The sequence below is a fragment of the Myzus persicae genome, unplaced genomic scaffold, assembly GCF_001856785.1.
Source record: "Myzus persicae strain clone G006 unplaced genomic scaffold, MPER_G0061.0, whole genome shotgun sequence".
NCBI lineage: Eukaryota > Metazoa > Arthropoda > Insecta > Hemiptera > Aphididae > Myzus > Myzus persicae.
The window spans coordinates 97,692-115,192 of record NW_019103937.1 but is presented as its reverse complement, the minus strand read 5'-3'; the positions used below and the strand labels follow the sequence as shown (position 1 = coordinate 115,192).

At 28.3% G+C, this 17,501-nt stretch overlaps 2 protein-coding genes across 2 annotated transcripts; both read right to left on the bottom strand.

Annotated features, from left to right (window-relative positions):
- Positions 1-32: 32 nt before the first annotated feature.
- On the bottom strand, positions 33-3,769 carry LOC111036647. The gene is made up of 2 exons (XM_022318754.1): positions 2,887-3,769; positions 33-462 (listed from the first exon to the last, which is right to left on the bottom strand). The coding sequence occupies exons 1-2, from the start codon at positions 3,062-3,064 to the stop codon at positions 311-313; spliced, it is 330 nt and encodes a 109-aa protein (XP_022174446.1). The 5' UTR covers positions 3,065-3,769; the 3' UTR covers positions 33-310.
- A 2,820-nt stretch (positions 3,770-6,589) lies between these two features.
- LOC111036644 (multidrug resistance-associated protein 7) lies at positions 6,590-16,411 on the bottom strand. The gene is made up of 21 exons (XM_022318750.1): positions 16,069-16,411; positions 15,352-15,985; positions 14,461-14,980; positions 14,131-14,257; positions 13,945-14,038; positions 13,771-13,882; positions 13,581-13,706; positions 13,367-13,515; positions 13,177-13,296; positions 12,836-13,103; positions 12,663-12,756; positions 11,899-12,037; positions 10,742-11,182; positions 10,301-10,367; positions 9,662-9,840; positions 9,232-9,575; positions 8,980-9,149; positions 8,543-8,768; positions 8,291-8,482; positions 7,643-8,023; positions 6,590-7,559 (listed from the first exon to the last, which is right to left on the bottom strand). Exons 1-21 carry the CDS (start codon positions 16,071-16,073, stop codon positions 7,451-7,453), a joined length of 4,497 nt encoding a protein of 1,498 aa, XP_022174442.1. The 5' UTR covers positions 16,074-16,411; the 3' UTR covers positions 6,590-7,450.
- Positions 16,412-17,501: the final 1,090 nt, after the last annotated feature.

Here is a 17,501-nt window from a genome sequence, read left to right as displayed (position 1 = left end):
TTATTTTCTAAATCAAAAATTAATTGATCTAGATTGGGGTGGGATTTATCAAATTTAGTTTTAATATTATACAAATATTTTTGTATAAATTGCCATACAGCACATGATTCCATTGGGTACTCTAAGTTAAATAAATGAATAATTTTAAAGCACACATCTATTGCTCTTAGTATAGTGAAAACTTTATATTTAATTGTATCAACGTATACAATTATCTCTTTTGGTTGTAGTGGAGTACCACTAACCAAAATAAAGGGCTGAATTGGCAATTTAAGTCTATATCGGTCAGCTATGAATTCTTCAGCCAGGGTTACAGTATTACAAAATACCAAAAAAGTATTTTGTGAATCTTTGATCTAAAATTTAACAATATTTTTCTTTCCTTTATCATCCATAGCGACTTTTTTGAAGTTGGAACAAATAACGAATGGAGTAAATAAAATGTAACTGCTTGTTTAGCATCTGAAAATACATGACGTGATTAGTTAGGTACCTCTACTAATATTTTAGATTATATATTAGATTATTATCTATGTAGGGACTGTGGCAAATAGTTGAAATGTGCCTTTTAAAACTATTTAAACATTGGAAAGCCTGATGACAAGATTCCTCAGCACATTCATATGTACTGTATGACTTGAGTGAGTGAAATATTTTAAAAGGACCACCAAAATTTTTAAGTTAGAAAATATAGATTTACAAACAAAACAAAACATTTTAAGAATAGGTAGGTAAGTTATGAAAAAAAAAAAATGAAGAATCAGCCAGTACCTACTTGCAGTATTAACATTAAACCTATAAAAAAATTGTTCAGATTTTAAAATACATTAACATTTACATAAGTATTAAAGTATACCTATTATAAACATGTGTGTTTGTGTATATGTATATACTATATTATATTCTAAATTAATATTTAAATGTAGGTAGGTGCCTACATAAATGTTTTAAAAATATTTGAAATAAATAATTTAATTTGAATTTATTAATTTAGTATTAATTATAAAAACATCAAACATGACACTGCATTAAATGGAATTAGAAGTTCCTCATAATAATAATACCTATGTCAAGTAAATATTTAGTGAAAATTGTTTTTAATTTATATTGTAGATATAAATACCTATTGTTTAAAAATATTATTAAATAAAACAATTTTCTGAATCCGATTAAATTATACAATAATATTGGTGTTAAAATAATTATTTTTGTTGTTATATATATCGTTTTAAAGTACCTTAGTACCTACCAACCTATAATTTCATTTTATTATTCAAGAGTAATATTTGTTATCTATGTATATACATCTTAAAATGCTTATATAGTTATATAAGTTATAACTATTTATAACTTATAAGTTATATGTAGTGGAGTAGTTGTGGGGTGGGGGTGATAGATCCCTCTTCCAGTCCTAGGAGTTATATATTTAAACGGAGCTGGAGTAATGAATTTTGTTACAGTGACATTTAATTTGTTTGTTTCTGTATAATATAATATATTAATATCTATACAAATTTTACTAATTTAAACACGATTTTCAACTTCGAAAATGTTCAAATTATTTTGTAATTAAAAATGTATAATATATTCATTTTCGATAGCTTTGAGGACTGAACATTTTGAAAAATGTTTCTCATAAGTAGTTCATACTTTTTCGTATTTTTGAGAAATATAATAATGAGTGAGTGGGTGTTTGGATTTTATAAAAATTATAAATTAAAAATATGAGCATACAATATACTATATTATATATTATTATACTGCAGTAATAATATGTGTTAAGTCGTCCCCCCTCCCCCCCCCCAGAACAAAATCTTAACTTTGTCACTGCTTATAATATTTGAAGTACTTAATATACAGAATATAACAACTATTGACTTATCTAATTTTACTTGCAATAAGATGGTATTTAATATAAATATTATTATTATATAATACGAGTATTATAACAAACACCAGTTGAACACTTGAACTCCAAAAGTGAAATACGAAAATGAATAATTATTGTCGAACGTTCTCGTCGTATTTTTCAATTGCTTGTTGTTCGTTTTGGCGGATATTTAGTATGGGCCCAATGAGAGCCAACGATGATTGTGTTTTTCCTATTGCTCAGATTTTCAGGGAAGATATTAAATATTTACCAATTACTTTTAATCCCCATTCCCCGTAAGCGTCTTGGCGAATTCCATATTGGACCTAATTTTAAGAAAGATATAAAGCGCTCGCTTAGGCTGGGGCTATACACGGTGAATATCGTTCTGTCCTGCTATACACAACGAATTTGCGTGACGAATTCGTTCAATATATTCGCCGCGATTTTGATACAGTAATACAATAATAGTAGTATAATAATACAATAATAGGTTCCAAAACTATTCCGAAGTTATAAATATAATTCCATAGTTAAAATTTTATAAAATAACTTGTGGGGTGAGTTCGAGAACATTCACATGGACATGCACGTGAAGTACCTATTCATTCTTCAGTCACTTTTGTTGTGTCCATCGCTCCAGTAGAGCCACCAGTTATATAACACCGAAAATATGACGTCTGATGAATTCAGTACAGCTGAACTTGTAGCTATTGCGTTAGCATTGGAGGAAGAGGAAACAAAAAAAAAATACCAAAAGAAAATATGCTGTACATCCACTGAACGCGGAAAGAAGAAAAAAGGGCCAGTTTCAACAAGGTTAGGTTAAAATTGATATTTAAAAATAATAATTTAAATATAGGTATCTTAAATTACAGTAATTGTTGTTTTAATTAACCAAAATTAAATTAAATCAAAATATACATTTTATAGAATTTAAAGTTTCGTAAAAATAATGTGAAAACTGTGGTGTAAACATTATTTATAAGGTTTTAAATATTTAGGTACCTACTCACCAAAGTCGTCTTTTTCAGTTTCACTTATTATATCCCAATTATCATTCAAAGTAACAGCTACAGCTAGCCAGTCTTGAATTTTTCTATCCCTTTCTTTGTACTCTTTACTTGAAATGTCCCAAATAGACGGCTTCATATGAATTTCCATAATGAGTCTCTCGTTGTCAAAATTAGCCATGTTGACGGTAAGACACGCGAGACAATAATAATTCAGTTTTAAATAAGTAGGTGTATTATACCTTTTCCGTACCCGATGAAAACTAAATATAGCTTAAAACTAATAATAATATAATAATATGTTTAATAGTACAATATGATATTTACAATTTTACAATAATATCATATTATACAAGTACAATAATATTGTATCAAAACACCGTATGGTAATAAAAATGGATTCGAAATTCACTTTACCAAAATACCTGTATAGCCGCTACCATTAAAAGCAATGGAAATTGACCGTCACGCGGTTTTATGGATTGTGCGATTTTGAAAAAAATCGTCGCCCGGCAACGAATATCGCGGCGATATCGTATAGCCGGCATGATTTAAACATATGGGTTTTCAACAACAGCGATATTCGCCGTGTATAGCTCCAACCTTAGACGCGTGTAACTTCTGCGAAAAAAATACGATCAAAACTGCAAAAACGTAGATGGTGTAGAGATTTATTACTTAAAACATAATAATAAAAAATAAAAAATAAAAAAATAAAAAAAATAAAAAAATCTACCCATATAATTAAATCACACTAGATTTAAACAAGTTGAAAGTGTCATCAGTGGGTGGCTTCTTTCCTCAAATTTATGTATCATGTTATTGTTTGTTTCCTTCTTATAGCACATATACTTATTATGTCTTAGTTAGGTATAGATTGTATATTTTCTTCTAAAAATAATAAAAAAAAACTGCAAAAGTGCATTTATTATTAATTAATAATTTACAAATTTAATGTTTGTTTTTTTCAATTAATTATTTTTATTCAATATTAATATACTTACTTAATAAAATAATTAATATAAACCAACTTACCTTCTTTTATGGTTCATTATAAACCACAAATTGTTTATCTATTCAACTGTTCACATAGCATGATTACATAATATAAACTATAAACGAGCTTATTTAAACGTATCACAATGAATCTTAGGTAGGTAAACCATTTTAACAAACGTCCAACACATATATTTATTAATCACTGTATATTAAATTGTATTTGTCTATATAGATCAAAAAACACTACAATCTATGTAATGAGAAAATGTAAATAACGTATTCAAATATTCATTGTAAAGTATTATATAAATAGGTACAATTCTCATAATAGGTAAGTATATAGCGAACAAAGACAAAGTTGGATCTTTAATAAAGTATGATAACTAATAAAGTTAATAAAATGTTTGTTGATCTGAAAAAACTAATTTGTTGACTTATAAAATATATATTCACTATTCAGCAACACGATTTTATCATTTAAGTAGATTTTATTGTTGGAATGACAAAATAATTATATTGATTTAAAAAAATGTATATTGCAAATTATAAATACATTTTGTTGGATGAATATAGTAAGATTTATCAAAATGACAATTGACTGTCAAATTGATAAAATCAATTGCTGAACTGCGTCAGTATATAACAATAATTTTATTAATCTAACAATATTTTATCATAACTATATAAATATTGTAAGCGTAATAAATGTTAAATTTGTTAATTATCTACAAAACGTGTTTGTCAATGTTACCATCAGAATTTTTTTCAATGCATCATCATTACGTTAAAAGCTTCGCTCAGAACTTTAAACTAATAACCTTACCTATATTCTTTTTTTATTTTCACCGGATGTTTATATCGCCATTTTATAAACACGAATAAACTTTCAGAACATTTTTACTTTTTATCTATGTTTATACATAAGAAAATTATGATTTTTACTAATTTTTTTTTTAAAATTATTGTTGAAAAATAATTTGTGACAAAATACGTCAAAATTACGAAAATGTTGGTAATTAGTAATTATTTTAAGTTTGCAATTCATAAAAATATTCTATTTATATCTTAGGTTTAAAAATTAAATGCAAGATGTTACACCTGTACTAAAAAATTAAAGTTTCCCGGAAGGCGAAAAGTCAACTTCAGTTTTTGTAAGCATTTCCAACTTTGGATTTTCAGTTTATAAAATAACGATGGTCATCGATCGATTTTCTTATTTTAATGTTATTAAAATACTATTAACGTATAGGTAGAACTTGAAATTTTTACCAAATGTTTATTTCATCACTTTCCATACATTTTCAAAATATTTTGTCTAGTGTTCAACTAGATGTACTTTCAAATTTAAAATGTTATATTTTTCCGGGAATGTTATACCTGTTACACCTAAGACTTATTATGACTTAATGCTTGGCAATAAATTCGATCACTTATAAGTTATAAGTTATTATAACTCCTTTGCCCTAATTTCGTTATATTACTATATTAGGTAAGTATTTCATTATCTTTATTAGTCGACAATGTTAAACATTTTGTTAATTGTATATTAAATGACAACAGATAACTACCACCGTTGTTTATCTTGTAGGTAGGTAATGTTCTCATCAAAATCGATGTGTTACACCATTTTTTTTCAGTCGGCGCTTCGAGCCTAAAAAACGGGCGATAAGCACAACAACGATGTGAGAATGTGACGCTTCGATTTGTATGCGAATTTTTCAAAAACTATAGCTACCTAGTACCTATAGTGTTTGTTTTTACATTTAAGATAATATTCCAAAAATAATTTGATTATAACCCAGATTTTAAAGATAAAAAAAAATGTTTAAAAAAATCGATATTGGGTTACCATAGACCTATAAACTATTTTATATAATTTATATTGGTCCGTGGTGACTGGTGAGTACTGTGAGTACTAGAGAGCCTAGATAATATATATATATATTATTATCTAGGCTCTCTAGTGAGTACCATATATGATATATCTATACGCATATACTAGTGACCTCATCCATTTCAGAAACACTCTGTATAACACATTTTTATTACGAGTTAAAAGGATGGTGTATTGGTGTAATCAGAATGTGTCACTCGGACTTGGATAGTATAACTTTTTTTTTACCATAGAACGGCATATAGGTAGGTACCAGTTTAGCTCTAGATTGCCAGAATATCTGATATCTGAATATCCTCAATTTTCATTTTCGAATTATCTACCTACTCAAAAACCAAAATCTTTTTTATTTAAACTTTGTTATTACAATTAGTTTCAATAGTTAAGTACTAACAAGTAACAACCAAGATCAAAACATGAGTAATGAGATATTAGTTATTTCCAAAAAAAAAACAAGAAGAAATTAAATTAAAGTCTGTATGGTTAAAAAAGATAATATATTATCAATGATAATTTTTTTGCTGATAAGAGAGGATATTTTTGGTGTTGAAAAGGATATTGGAGGTGCTGAAAAAGGATAATAGGTGGTTACGTTGGAGTGATAGACTGGGGCAGTTGAAGATGAGCTGAGTTATGTCACAAGCCATTGGATCGTTGTGGAGTGTACAAAGATATACAATATTGTTATAATTATTATTTATATTAAAAATTGTATTACCTAACCTTGAGATCTAAGTTAATTTTCCATCACATGCATTTTTTAAATATTTTATTTTAAGCAAAATTTACAGTAGTTTGTCAAATAATGAGTGTGGCTACATTGAAAACGACTATACAGGTTTGTCGAACTAAGGTGACCAAGATTAAAAAACCTATTATTATTTTGTTAATTACAGGTAACTGTACTAAAGTTTATTTGTGAAACCACTGAAACCTTTTACATATTATTATAATTACTGACAACTTTGTTGTAGCTTATTTAAACTATTCTTATTGTTTAAATTATTGACAAGTTTATTTGTGAAAAATCTTTAAGTATAGGTATACTTAATTGTATTTAATTAATTGCACATAAATTATATACAGAGTGTATCTACTATATTATGACAATATCAATTGTTCTGCGATCCATTGTCCGCTATCTATTGACATGGATCCACATTATACAGCAACGTACTTGAGGTTTTGAGATTCAAATTTTAATTTATGCAAACATATTAGTTGATTCACAATTTATTTATTATTTTTTGGTATACAATTTAGACATTTGGATAAGGTAAAAAAAAAAAAAATAGTTTTCATATTTAAAATTAATGCACTTTTGTAACAATAATAATTTTTAAACCTATAGGTAACATATAGTAAAATTTATCTACAATAACAATTTGATACATTTAGTTTTGTCAAAATGAATGACAAGTTGATTAGTCAATAAACAAATATATAATATATACATAATGATAATATTATTTTTTATATATCAATACAGACGTCCACACTAAAAATATTAAATACATTTAAAAATTCACTTATATTGTTGTCTTAGTATCTTATTAAACAAATAGTTATATGTTATAAAATATAATTCATAACAAATATACAGAGTTAATGATAATTTGATAAAATATTGACAAATATGTAATAAAAAATACTTAAACTATTTATCACAAGTTGTTATTTGAACTCTTGTTGAACCAAATTATAAAAATAAGAATTTTTATCCTCCAAAAGTACATTGGGGGACTCAAATTCTACTACCATCCCATTGTCCATCACTAATATTCTAAAAAAAAATTTAATATGTATTAAAAAAATCACGGAATAGATCTCAATTAGTTTATAGTTTAACAAATTATATAGACATACCGATCACTATCCATAACAGTGCGAATTCTATGAGCAATAGTAATGACAGTACTGTGTTTGAAAGCAATTCTTATTGTTTCTTGTATTTTGCGATCAGTCATTTCATCTACGTTTGCAGTAGCTTCATCCACACATACTACTTTGGCATTCTTCAGTATCGCTCTCACTAAGCACAACAACTGTTTTTCACCCACAGATAAGTTAATATTGTCCCCTAAATAACACCCCAACCCGCCTAAACGTTTAACAGTTGTTACTAAATGACAGCGTTGCAATGCAGACCAAATATTTGAATCCATATACTCTTTAAACGGATCAATGTTTTCACGTATAGTACCATCAAACAAAAACGGATCTTGAGGTATTACGCACAAACGGTTTCTGAAAAATGAGCATAGCACATTGTATTACTTTAAATGTTAAGATATTAAAATATAATTAAATCAGACCAAATATTAGTACAGTAAAACTTCGAACAGACGAAAACCCCGGTAACATAGATGATTTCTATGGTCCTAAATCAAATACATAGGTAATGAATGTGATCTTCGTTAAGTCCAAAACTCCCTCAAGACAAACAAATTGGACAGTCTCAAATGATTTCGTCTTAACGAGGTTTTACAGTATTTAATATTTGGATAGGTATACCTTATTGTACGTGAAGAAATTTTAGAAAGGTTGACAGCATCTATAAAAATAGCACCACCGCTAATATCACACATTTTACATAAAGCAGCTAATAATGAACTTTTTCCAGCTCCTGTTCGACCAATGACGCCAATCTTTTCCGAGGAAGTAGTTTCAAATGAAACCCCATTCAAAGACATAGGACCATCATGTCTAAGAATTAAAATATATAAAATACGTATTCCAAAGCATATATACATTTTAATAGTTTACCTATATTTAAGAAAAACATTAGAAAATTGTATAATTCCATTTGTTGGCCATGCAAATGGCGGCGAAACAGAGTCTTCAACATCAGTCTCGTTCTCTGTGTTTTCAGCATAACCCAGAACACGTTCTAAGCTGATCATATCGCATTCTGTTGCTGCAATGGCATTCACTAATCCTCCAAGAATATTTGTCAATGTTAATGCATAGGTCAACGACAACCCAAGATATCCTATTAATAAAAATTTCAAGTTATATCATTAATAATAACACTAACGAGCAAAAATAATAATTATGCTCAAGCCATATATAAGTTAATATTTAAAAATGTATTTTATTTTTTACAACACTCTTATTTTAAAGATTGTTAAATGGTTGAAATACTAAAATTTAAATAAAATCCCATTTTAATCAATTCATATAATTTATAAATTAACACAAACCTGCATTGGTGAGATTCCATTGATGTATAAATACAGAAATTAAACTAATAAAAAATAATATAGTTAGTCCGATGATTCTTAACCTGAAATTAAACCATAAAGACGCCAAGTGTGAAGAAAATTCAGCTTTTAAATAGTTTTCAAGTTTGTCTTCAATTTCGCGTTCAAATCTAAACATTAAAAAAAAAACCCATCATATCAAAATTAAGTAACTGATTGTTATAAACAAATTTTACTATGATCAAAACTAACCTGGAAACAGCTCTAAAAGCACGTATTGTTGCTAATCCCTGTAATGTTTCATTTATATGGTTATACAGGGGCGATAGTGCAACAGTTGATATACGTCGAAGTTCACGAGATGAATTTCTGTATCGTATTTGCAGTTTATAATATACAGGAGAAAGTATCACAGCAATAATTATAGCCCAAGGTACACCAAATATAATGGAGCATAGAGTACCAATTGCGTGAAAAAATTGGGCTAGAAAAATATTTAAAATAAACGGTAATGAATCATCAATAACATTTGTGTCTGATGAAAATCGATTCAAAATTCTACCAAGAGGATTTACATCGAAAAATGTAGTTTTTACCTGTACAAAAAGTAAAAAAAAATATTATTAATACATGTAAAATAAAATGTAGGTGTACAAAAACTAAACATTAATAATATACACACATTCATAATAGATGTCAACAAGCTGTCATGAATTATTTTACAAGCCTTAATTCCACCATATGCAAATATAAAAGCTCTAAAAAATGTAGCTACAGAGTTGACCATACCAATTAGTGTATAAGTATATAAATATTTATTGTTTTCATTTTGTAAGCTTTTGAAATCATTAACAGCATTATCTGAAACAAAAAAAAAATTGTAAATTTAATGATACAGTTTTTATTAGTTTGATTCAATTCATAAAACTTAAATACATTTTTATAGAATGATTATTTTTTATTTTATTAGGAGGAACTCACAGCAACATCGGCCATTGGGTGTGTGGGTGTACTTGGGGGGTTTTTTTTGGTACATTTTTAGTAGGTTTTTGTGTTGGTATGGTAGTAACACATTTTTGTGTATGTGTGGCAAGGATATGTTTCTAAAAATCTTGAGTGATTACCTATCCGGGAGCTAGCAATCCCGACTAGCGCTTAATTACCTGAGAGTAGACACTAATAGAATCATTAAAATAATAACTTAAATTAGAAATTCAATTTTTAATATAATAATTTTGATGTTATAAATAAAATGCATTATAAGCAGTTAATAAGAATTAAGATGATATTTTTAACATTAAATTGTGTTTTTTTTACTAACCATCATGATTGTTTGTTATTTCATTCACCCAGTGAGATAACCATAAATCTGATATATTTCGTGTACCCTAGAATGTATAAAAAATAAAAATTATTATTACGCCTAACTTATGACAAAAAATTGCTCTATTGTAATACCAATACGGCTATATTTTGTTCAATAAGACAGCACACGGCACTTCGATCAAAACTGGTCAGCACTCAGTTGTCAAAGCGGCGTGTTCCTCACTCCGCCTTACACCGTGAGTATACTGCGGAGAGGGGATATAACATTACCGGGTCGGCCAACATTGTACGACCCGGGAGGGGATACTATGATACTGGTGTGAGCGCAGTAACCATGTGCTCTCTGTTGAACAAAGTATATTCAATGTAAAATAAAAAATGCAATAACATATTATTTAAAATTTTAAAATATGACAAGAATTCAATTTGTATGTACCTGCATAATAACTATAGCAAAGAATAGCAGAACTACAATTAAAGTTCCAACAGATTTCCAATATTGTTTATAAACAGATGAATCAACCACTCCTTCTTCTTGGTTTTCTATGTCATTTAAATCATTTGTAATTTCTGATTCTTTAACTGGTGTCCAATCATCCATTGTCAAGTTTAAATTACTATTTGCTTCATCAAATTTGACATCCACGGCTTTTACATCATAATCATTAAGCACTTCAAAAGGCCGACCTTGATTTACGATTGTACCGTTATTCATTATTAATACCCAATCAGCTGAGAGTAAAAATTGACTATTATGGGTACAAATAATACGTGTTTTATCCTTAAGTAATCCATTAATACAATGAGTATATAGATGTTGAGCAACATTAATATCTACTGCAGCAAAAATGTCATCCATTAAATACATAAATTTGTTCTGAAAAAAAATCAGTTCAATACATTATATTGATTTTAGAAGTAATTATTAATTTAAAAAATGTTATGTTAAATATATTTAGGAGTTTCAACAGTGGGAGAAAATCGATTTAAGCAGAAGTCCGTGTTTTACAGTATTCATCCCAATTTGAGTACTGGTATACACAAAACCTTAGACCGGTACATGTATTATTCTCTTATAAAAATATTATACCATACTCTATTCCAAGAGAGAAAGTACACGTTTTTTGTTGGTCAATGTGCATCTCTCGCCACTTTAACCCGCTTGGTAACGATTGTTAAGTGTTTTGGCAGTTAGTCGGCAACAACTCACTCGTTGTCGAGGTGTAAGGAATGGTAGAAATTTGACCTCCATGCTATTGCTATCGTCAGTCAATCAGTTAATGCACGCAACATGTACCTTCTCTGACGAAATGGAGTATATTAAATAAATGATAGATACATTTAGCAAGTAGAAAATTGGAAGTGTTCTATAGAACATATACTATTTAGTAGAGTTTATATAAAATTTATCAAGTAAATTATTACAGTTCAGTTAAAATGTTAATTGAACAGTATTCTCCACTTTAAATGTTATGATTTCCAAACAATAATAATGCATTTAATTAATTTACGGGGATAAATATGGTAAGTTATATGAAAAGTTTATTTTATTGTAAACTTTTTAGTTGTAAATCATTATTTATTAGTTATTACCTGATACACAGCACGGGCAAGAGCTAAACGAGCTTTTTGACCCCCACTCAGAGTTACTCCAGCTTCGCCAATAAGAGTTAAATCACCTCTAGGAAATTCTTGTAAGTCCTTAACTAAACCACAACTTTTTATGACTGTTCTACAAACAAAATAAAACTTTTTTATAACTTATTATGCACAAATAATGTCTAGGCAGGCATTTGCCCAATACCTAACCAATTATTAGAAACAAAAGCTGATGATAACTGATTTATTGAGGTTTGTGGTTAGAGTGTCTGACCAAAACGGACAAAAATCAGTTGCTGCTTAAGGTTATTGATTTTAAGATAGATTATAGTCAATAGTCATTATATAGTTTTGATTTTTTATTTAAATGTTAAGAGATACGTTGTCTCTATCTTACACATGTGTAACTATGTGTAACTAACAAATTTAATTACTAGATTCTTACTACTGTATTAAATAAGTTTATAATTATGATATTATTTAAATTCGATATGTAAATTTTCACTTATATTATTTACATTAATAAAATGTAATTTAAACTATAAAAGCTGTAGTAAGAGTTTGCTAAGTAGATTTGCAATGTTCACACAGTGTCTTTTTAATATGTTTAAAAATAATAATTTTAATTACGTACATCAGATGTTAAACTGTGATTTTTTTCAGAGTAACCTATATTGTATGCTAATTTGCAAAAAACTAGTAAATCCTATAGTAAATCAATGAAGGCATGTTTCTTATCAAAAGTAAAAAAATATTACTTGTATTTTTCTAAACTGAAATTCTGACCAAATAGAATATTATCTTTAATTGTTCCTTTTTGAATCCATGGTGTCTGTGCAACAAATGCAAATCCTAAAAATGAAATAAATACATATATTTTAGTATACAAAGAAAATTAAAAACATAGTATAAAATAACATATAGACTTTACCATCTCTCATATTTGATGATGCAATCATTCCTTCATCTTTGTTAATTTCAGCTAAAATACCAGCCAATAGAGTAGATTTTCCACTACCTACAGGTCCAACAATACCAACAAAAGATCCTTTGGCAACAGAAAAATTTATGTTTTTAAGTTGGAATGATCTAAGACCCCAGTTAAAAGAACACTTTGTCAATGACACAGCATTATCAAATGTTTTTCCATACTGGACTGGCATAAGACTATAATAAGACTGTGTTTGTAGGTCATCTACCTGAATAATAGATTTATCATAAGTATAAATAAAATTCATAATCTTTGATATAAAAATATTATTAATTAATTACTTCAATTAAACGTTGAATTCTTTTAACAGACACCCAAGCTTCAGTGACACCATTCAGGATCCAAGGAAAAGCATTTAATGGTGTTATTAACATATGAAGTAGAGCCATACTGGTAAAAACCTTAACACATTTAAAAATTTAGTTTTTGCTACACATTAATCATAATGGATGGAATCTGGTATACACTTACTTTTGATGCTGTTAATTGACCTCCAAGAAAAATATAAGTTGAGAAAGTCAACATTGATATTGTTACTGGAGTTGTAGCCCAAAAATACACACACAAAGCGTCCAAATATTTCCTTTTTTTCAGGTTTAATACTTCACATTTTCGGTAATCTAAACATAATACAGTTTTAACTAGAACATAATAAAATGGTAAAATACAGTATAGTATAACATACCGCTAACTTTATCAATAAAATATTTTTCCCAAACATGAAATTTAATTACTCGAATACCCCTTATAATTTCAGACATTAATTTAACACGTTTATCTTTTTCTGTCATCAATTTTCCAGTTAATTTACCTATAAAAAAATAATTAGCTTTTATTTATAATAGTATGCATCATATTTAAATACACACACATACCAATATTTGAAGTAATAATCTTGTTTACAGGTATCAGTAAAATAGAAACAAACACTCCTGACAGAAAAGCGATTCCCAATTGTCGATAAAGTAAGTACAAAACAACAACCAACTAAAACATGAAAATTAAATAAGCAAGTTCAGTTAAAATATATAGATATTTTATAATTTTACTTGAAAAGGTACACTCCACATTGAATGAAAACTATTGCAAGCATTTACTAAATTAATTGTATCAGTACTTATAAAATTAACTATTTCCCCAATACTAGAAAAAAAAAATTCAAAATACATAAATTATGTAAACAAAAAAAATAGTTTAAATGAATAATATAGGTAGTAAAAAACTATTTCAATCACCTAAAGTTGTTCAGCATTACAGTATTCAATTCTAATGTCTTTTTATAAATCATTGTCACTAAAGCACCTCTGATTTTTATTCCAATCATGTGTATTTGATAGTCATAATGTGCACTAAATAATGTACCTGAAATAAAATATAAAGATTATTCTCAGGAGGGACTTCAGTTCCCTAATACTTATATATAAGTTTCATATCAGCCTGTAGATACTATTCTATTATAGCACAAAAAAAACTTTTTAAAAAATTAACAACAAATGGTAAGCTACTAAAATTACTGAAAATTGAATTCAAAGATATAAATAAAACAATATAATGTTTATTCTTACTCATAAATGACATTGAAACAAGTCCTGCCATGTATATATATCCATGACTTATAGGTTCTTTATGATGCGATACAAATGTTATCAGTTTACTTAAAAAAATAGGTGCTGCAAATCCAAAAATGTCTGCGAATAATTTTAGCAATCCAACCCCATAAAATTGTTTTCCATAACATTTGTGTAGAGCTTGTAGTAATGATATTTTTGGTACTCTAGATTGATGGTCCGATGGCAAATGAATTGGCGATGATGCTGTTACAGAGGGCTGATGTCTGAATACTTCTTCTACCTTAGCTGATACATTTACTGGGGTCAGCCATTCGGGTAAATCAAACAAATCGTTTGTATGATGCAATCTCTTGTTGTCTCCTTTGGTAATTAAATTCCCAACCCAACCAAATGTGAGCCAGGACATAAAACCATAGTGTTCATTATCACATGCCATACCCAAATAATATGGATCAAATTCATCATTGAAACGACTGTATGATGATGTCATTAAAGAACGTCTCTCGAGTGATTGCTGAAAGTATAAGCATAAATATACAGATTAGATACATTCAATTATTTACTCTCATAGATATACATATACCTAGATGCTTTCATAAAAATAGATCATCCATGTATAGTTTAGATTACTTGGACTGTATGTTAGAAATCAATATTATTCTATGTTTTTAAAATAATTAAATATTAAGAAACTAAGATCTCAAAATAAATGATTTTTAATTGGTTTTCTTTAAAATAACAACATTTATTAGAAATTAATAATAATAAAAAAATGTAACTATATTTTAAAGATAAAAATAATTTTAAGCAAATAAAATATTAACATATAGGTACACCTAATACAATAATTTATTAATAAAATTTAAGTAACCACAAAAGATTTACCTGGGCTAGAAAACGAAGTCTGTCTACATGCCTTATTCTTACAGTGTCTTCTTTGAAGAGCATGGTAATGAAATAAAAAGCCTGAAGCATCCAATTGAATAATGTAAACCATAATCTTGCTTGTAAAATTGGTACATAAGTACTTTCAATAAATACTACAAAAGTGCTACGTAAGGCCATTATTGATGACAAAAAACATAAAAACCAAGCAAATATTACAACTTTTGATCCTCTTAAGCTTGTCCCCAAATGATGACGTATACATACAATGTATAATGTATGTACCAACCATGTAAAACATTGGATTACTAGAACTAAATTTTCGATTGGGTATAGTTGGCTTTCAGAGAATTCGTAAACTTCCCAAATCAATTGAACTGCTGGTAACATTGACAGCATACTGGCAATAATTATACGGCATCGAAGAATATTGGTTTCGCGTCTCGTACGTATTATCCAATCAGACAGATGAGCACAGTAATATGTTGATGTCAACAAGAATATAAAGAGAATAGGCAGGCGGATGACTGCCATTTCTCCACAAATACTCAACACATACCCTGGGCGAAATATTGGCACAAAATCGTCGGGACCGCAGAGTTCGGTCCAGTTCCAAGTAACTTTCATGTTCAAACTAAAAAGAAAATTTTAAATGTTTTAATATCACATGGAACAGGTAGGGTAGTTCGAACGATTTCAACAAAACTTTGAACATACACCATAACGATTGAGTGCTATCGATATTATCAAACGATCATTATTCAGATGTCAATAGTGCAAAACAGTTGACATATTAACAGGAAGCCATTAACGTATAATGCTACATAGTATTACGTTCATGTTGTTGACAAATAGGACAACAGGCTTCGCATGACTCGTAACAACTATTTACTATTTACACAGCGTAGCGAACTGCGAAAGTGCGAAGTATGACTAGGAACCATCGTGGGCACTGGGCAGGTACAACAGTTCAAACTTCAAAAATAAATTGGAAACAATTATGAGTGAGATTCAGCAACACAGACATACAGTTGTTATGCGCTATCAGAGTAAAATGATAAGGATTGGATTTTCGAAAATCACATAATAATAATAAGTAATAAGTATTTTATCACTACGTTTTTTGTTTATCGTGGGTGTTATCAGATATTTTAACGATCACGCAACACCGACACGTTCGTGCATCATGGACCTATTTATAATATTTTGCAAAGCCAGGTGGTTTCCGGTTGTCGGTGGTGGGTGACACAACGGTGGAGTAAAGTTATTAACGTATTGAACTAAACAACTACCGTGATTATAACCGCGGTTAATAAGCTAAACAGTCTGTCGTGTGTACTTTTATTGTATTCTGTTCGGCCGTTGCCATGACGAAACAAAATGCACTTACTTCGTCACGGCCGTTGTAATCATATTGTTGTGTTGAATCATTCACAACCATGATCCACTGGGAAATCCAACTTTTTAGTTTTTTTCCATGAATGTCAATAAAATTGTATTCGTTTGGTCATAAAGCGTGAAAATGTAATACAAGGCTCCCGATATATTGTTACAGTAGCACTAAAAAAATATTAAAAATACATAGGCATTATTTTTTTTATAAGCATTCAAAGTTCGAATTTTGACAACGTACGTAGAAATCACGAACATTTGGGTTAGAAATGCATAAACATTTTTTTTTTTTAAATCAAAGATTTTAAAATTGAATACAAGATTCCTAATAAATTTGTCTATCTTAGTCAAAAAAAAAAAAAAATGTCTACTGGAAAATCAAATTAAATTTTTATGAGCGTTTGAAGTTGACATTTTTAAAACATTGGATATTCACTCAATTTATCATGACGTAGAGATTTTCTTATTTTGTTGCAACTCAAAACAAACAACTGTTGATACTTGAAATATGTTTGTTTTATTCATTCATACACTCAATAAAATGTTCAAAATATTTTAACCAGTTTTCATCTGTTTACAGACATTTTCAATTTTTTTCTATGAATGTCAGTAAAATCTATTTGTTGGGTCAAAAAGCGTTAAAATTTAATAAAAGGCATCTGATATATTGTTACATTAGAAGTTGAAAAATATTAAAAATACATAAGCATGTAAAGTTCAAATTTTAAAAAAATTTATCAAATTGAAAAATTACAAAT

Excerpts from the sequence above, each read along its gene's own strand:
- LOC111036647 (XM_022318754.1), bottom strand. The coding sequence starts at position 3,064 with ATGGCTAATTTTGACAACGAGAGACTCATTATGGAAATTCATATGAAG. Across the intron at positions 463-2,886 it reads AACTGAAAAAGACGACTTTG|ATGCTAAACAAGCAGTTACA; the intron begins GTGAGTAGGTAC and ends ATGTATTTTCAG.
- LOC111036644 (XM_022318750.1), bottom strand. Across the intron at positions 13,707-13,770 it reads GATTATTACTTCAAATATTG|GTAAATTAACTGGAAAATTG; the intron begins GTATGTGTGTGT and ends ATTTTTTTATAG. Across the intron at positions 13,104-13,176 it reads GAATTCAACGTTTAATTGAA|GTAGATGACCTACAAACACA; the intron begins GTAATTAATTAA and ends TCTATTATTCAG.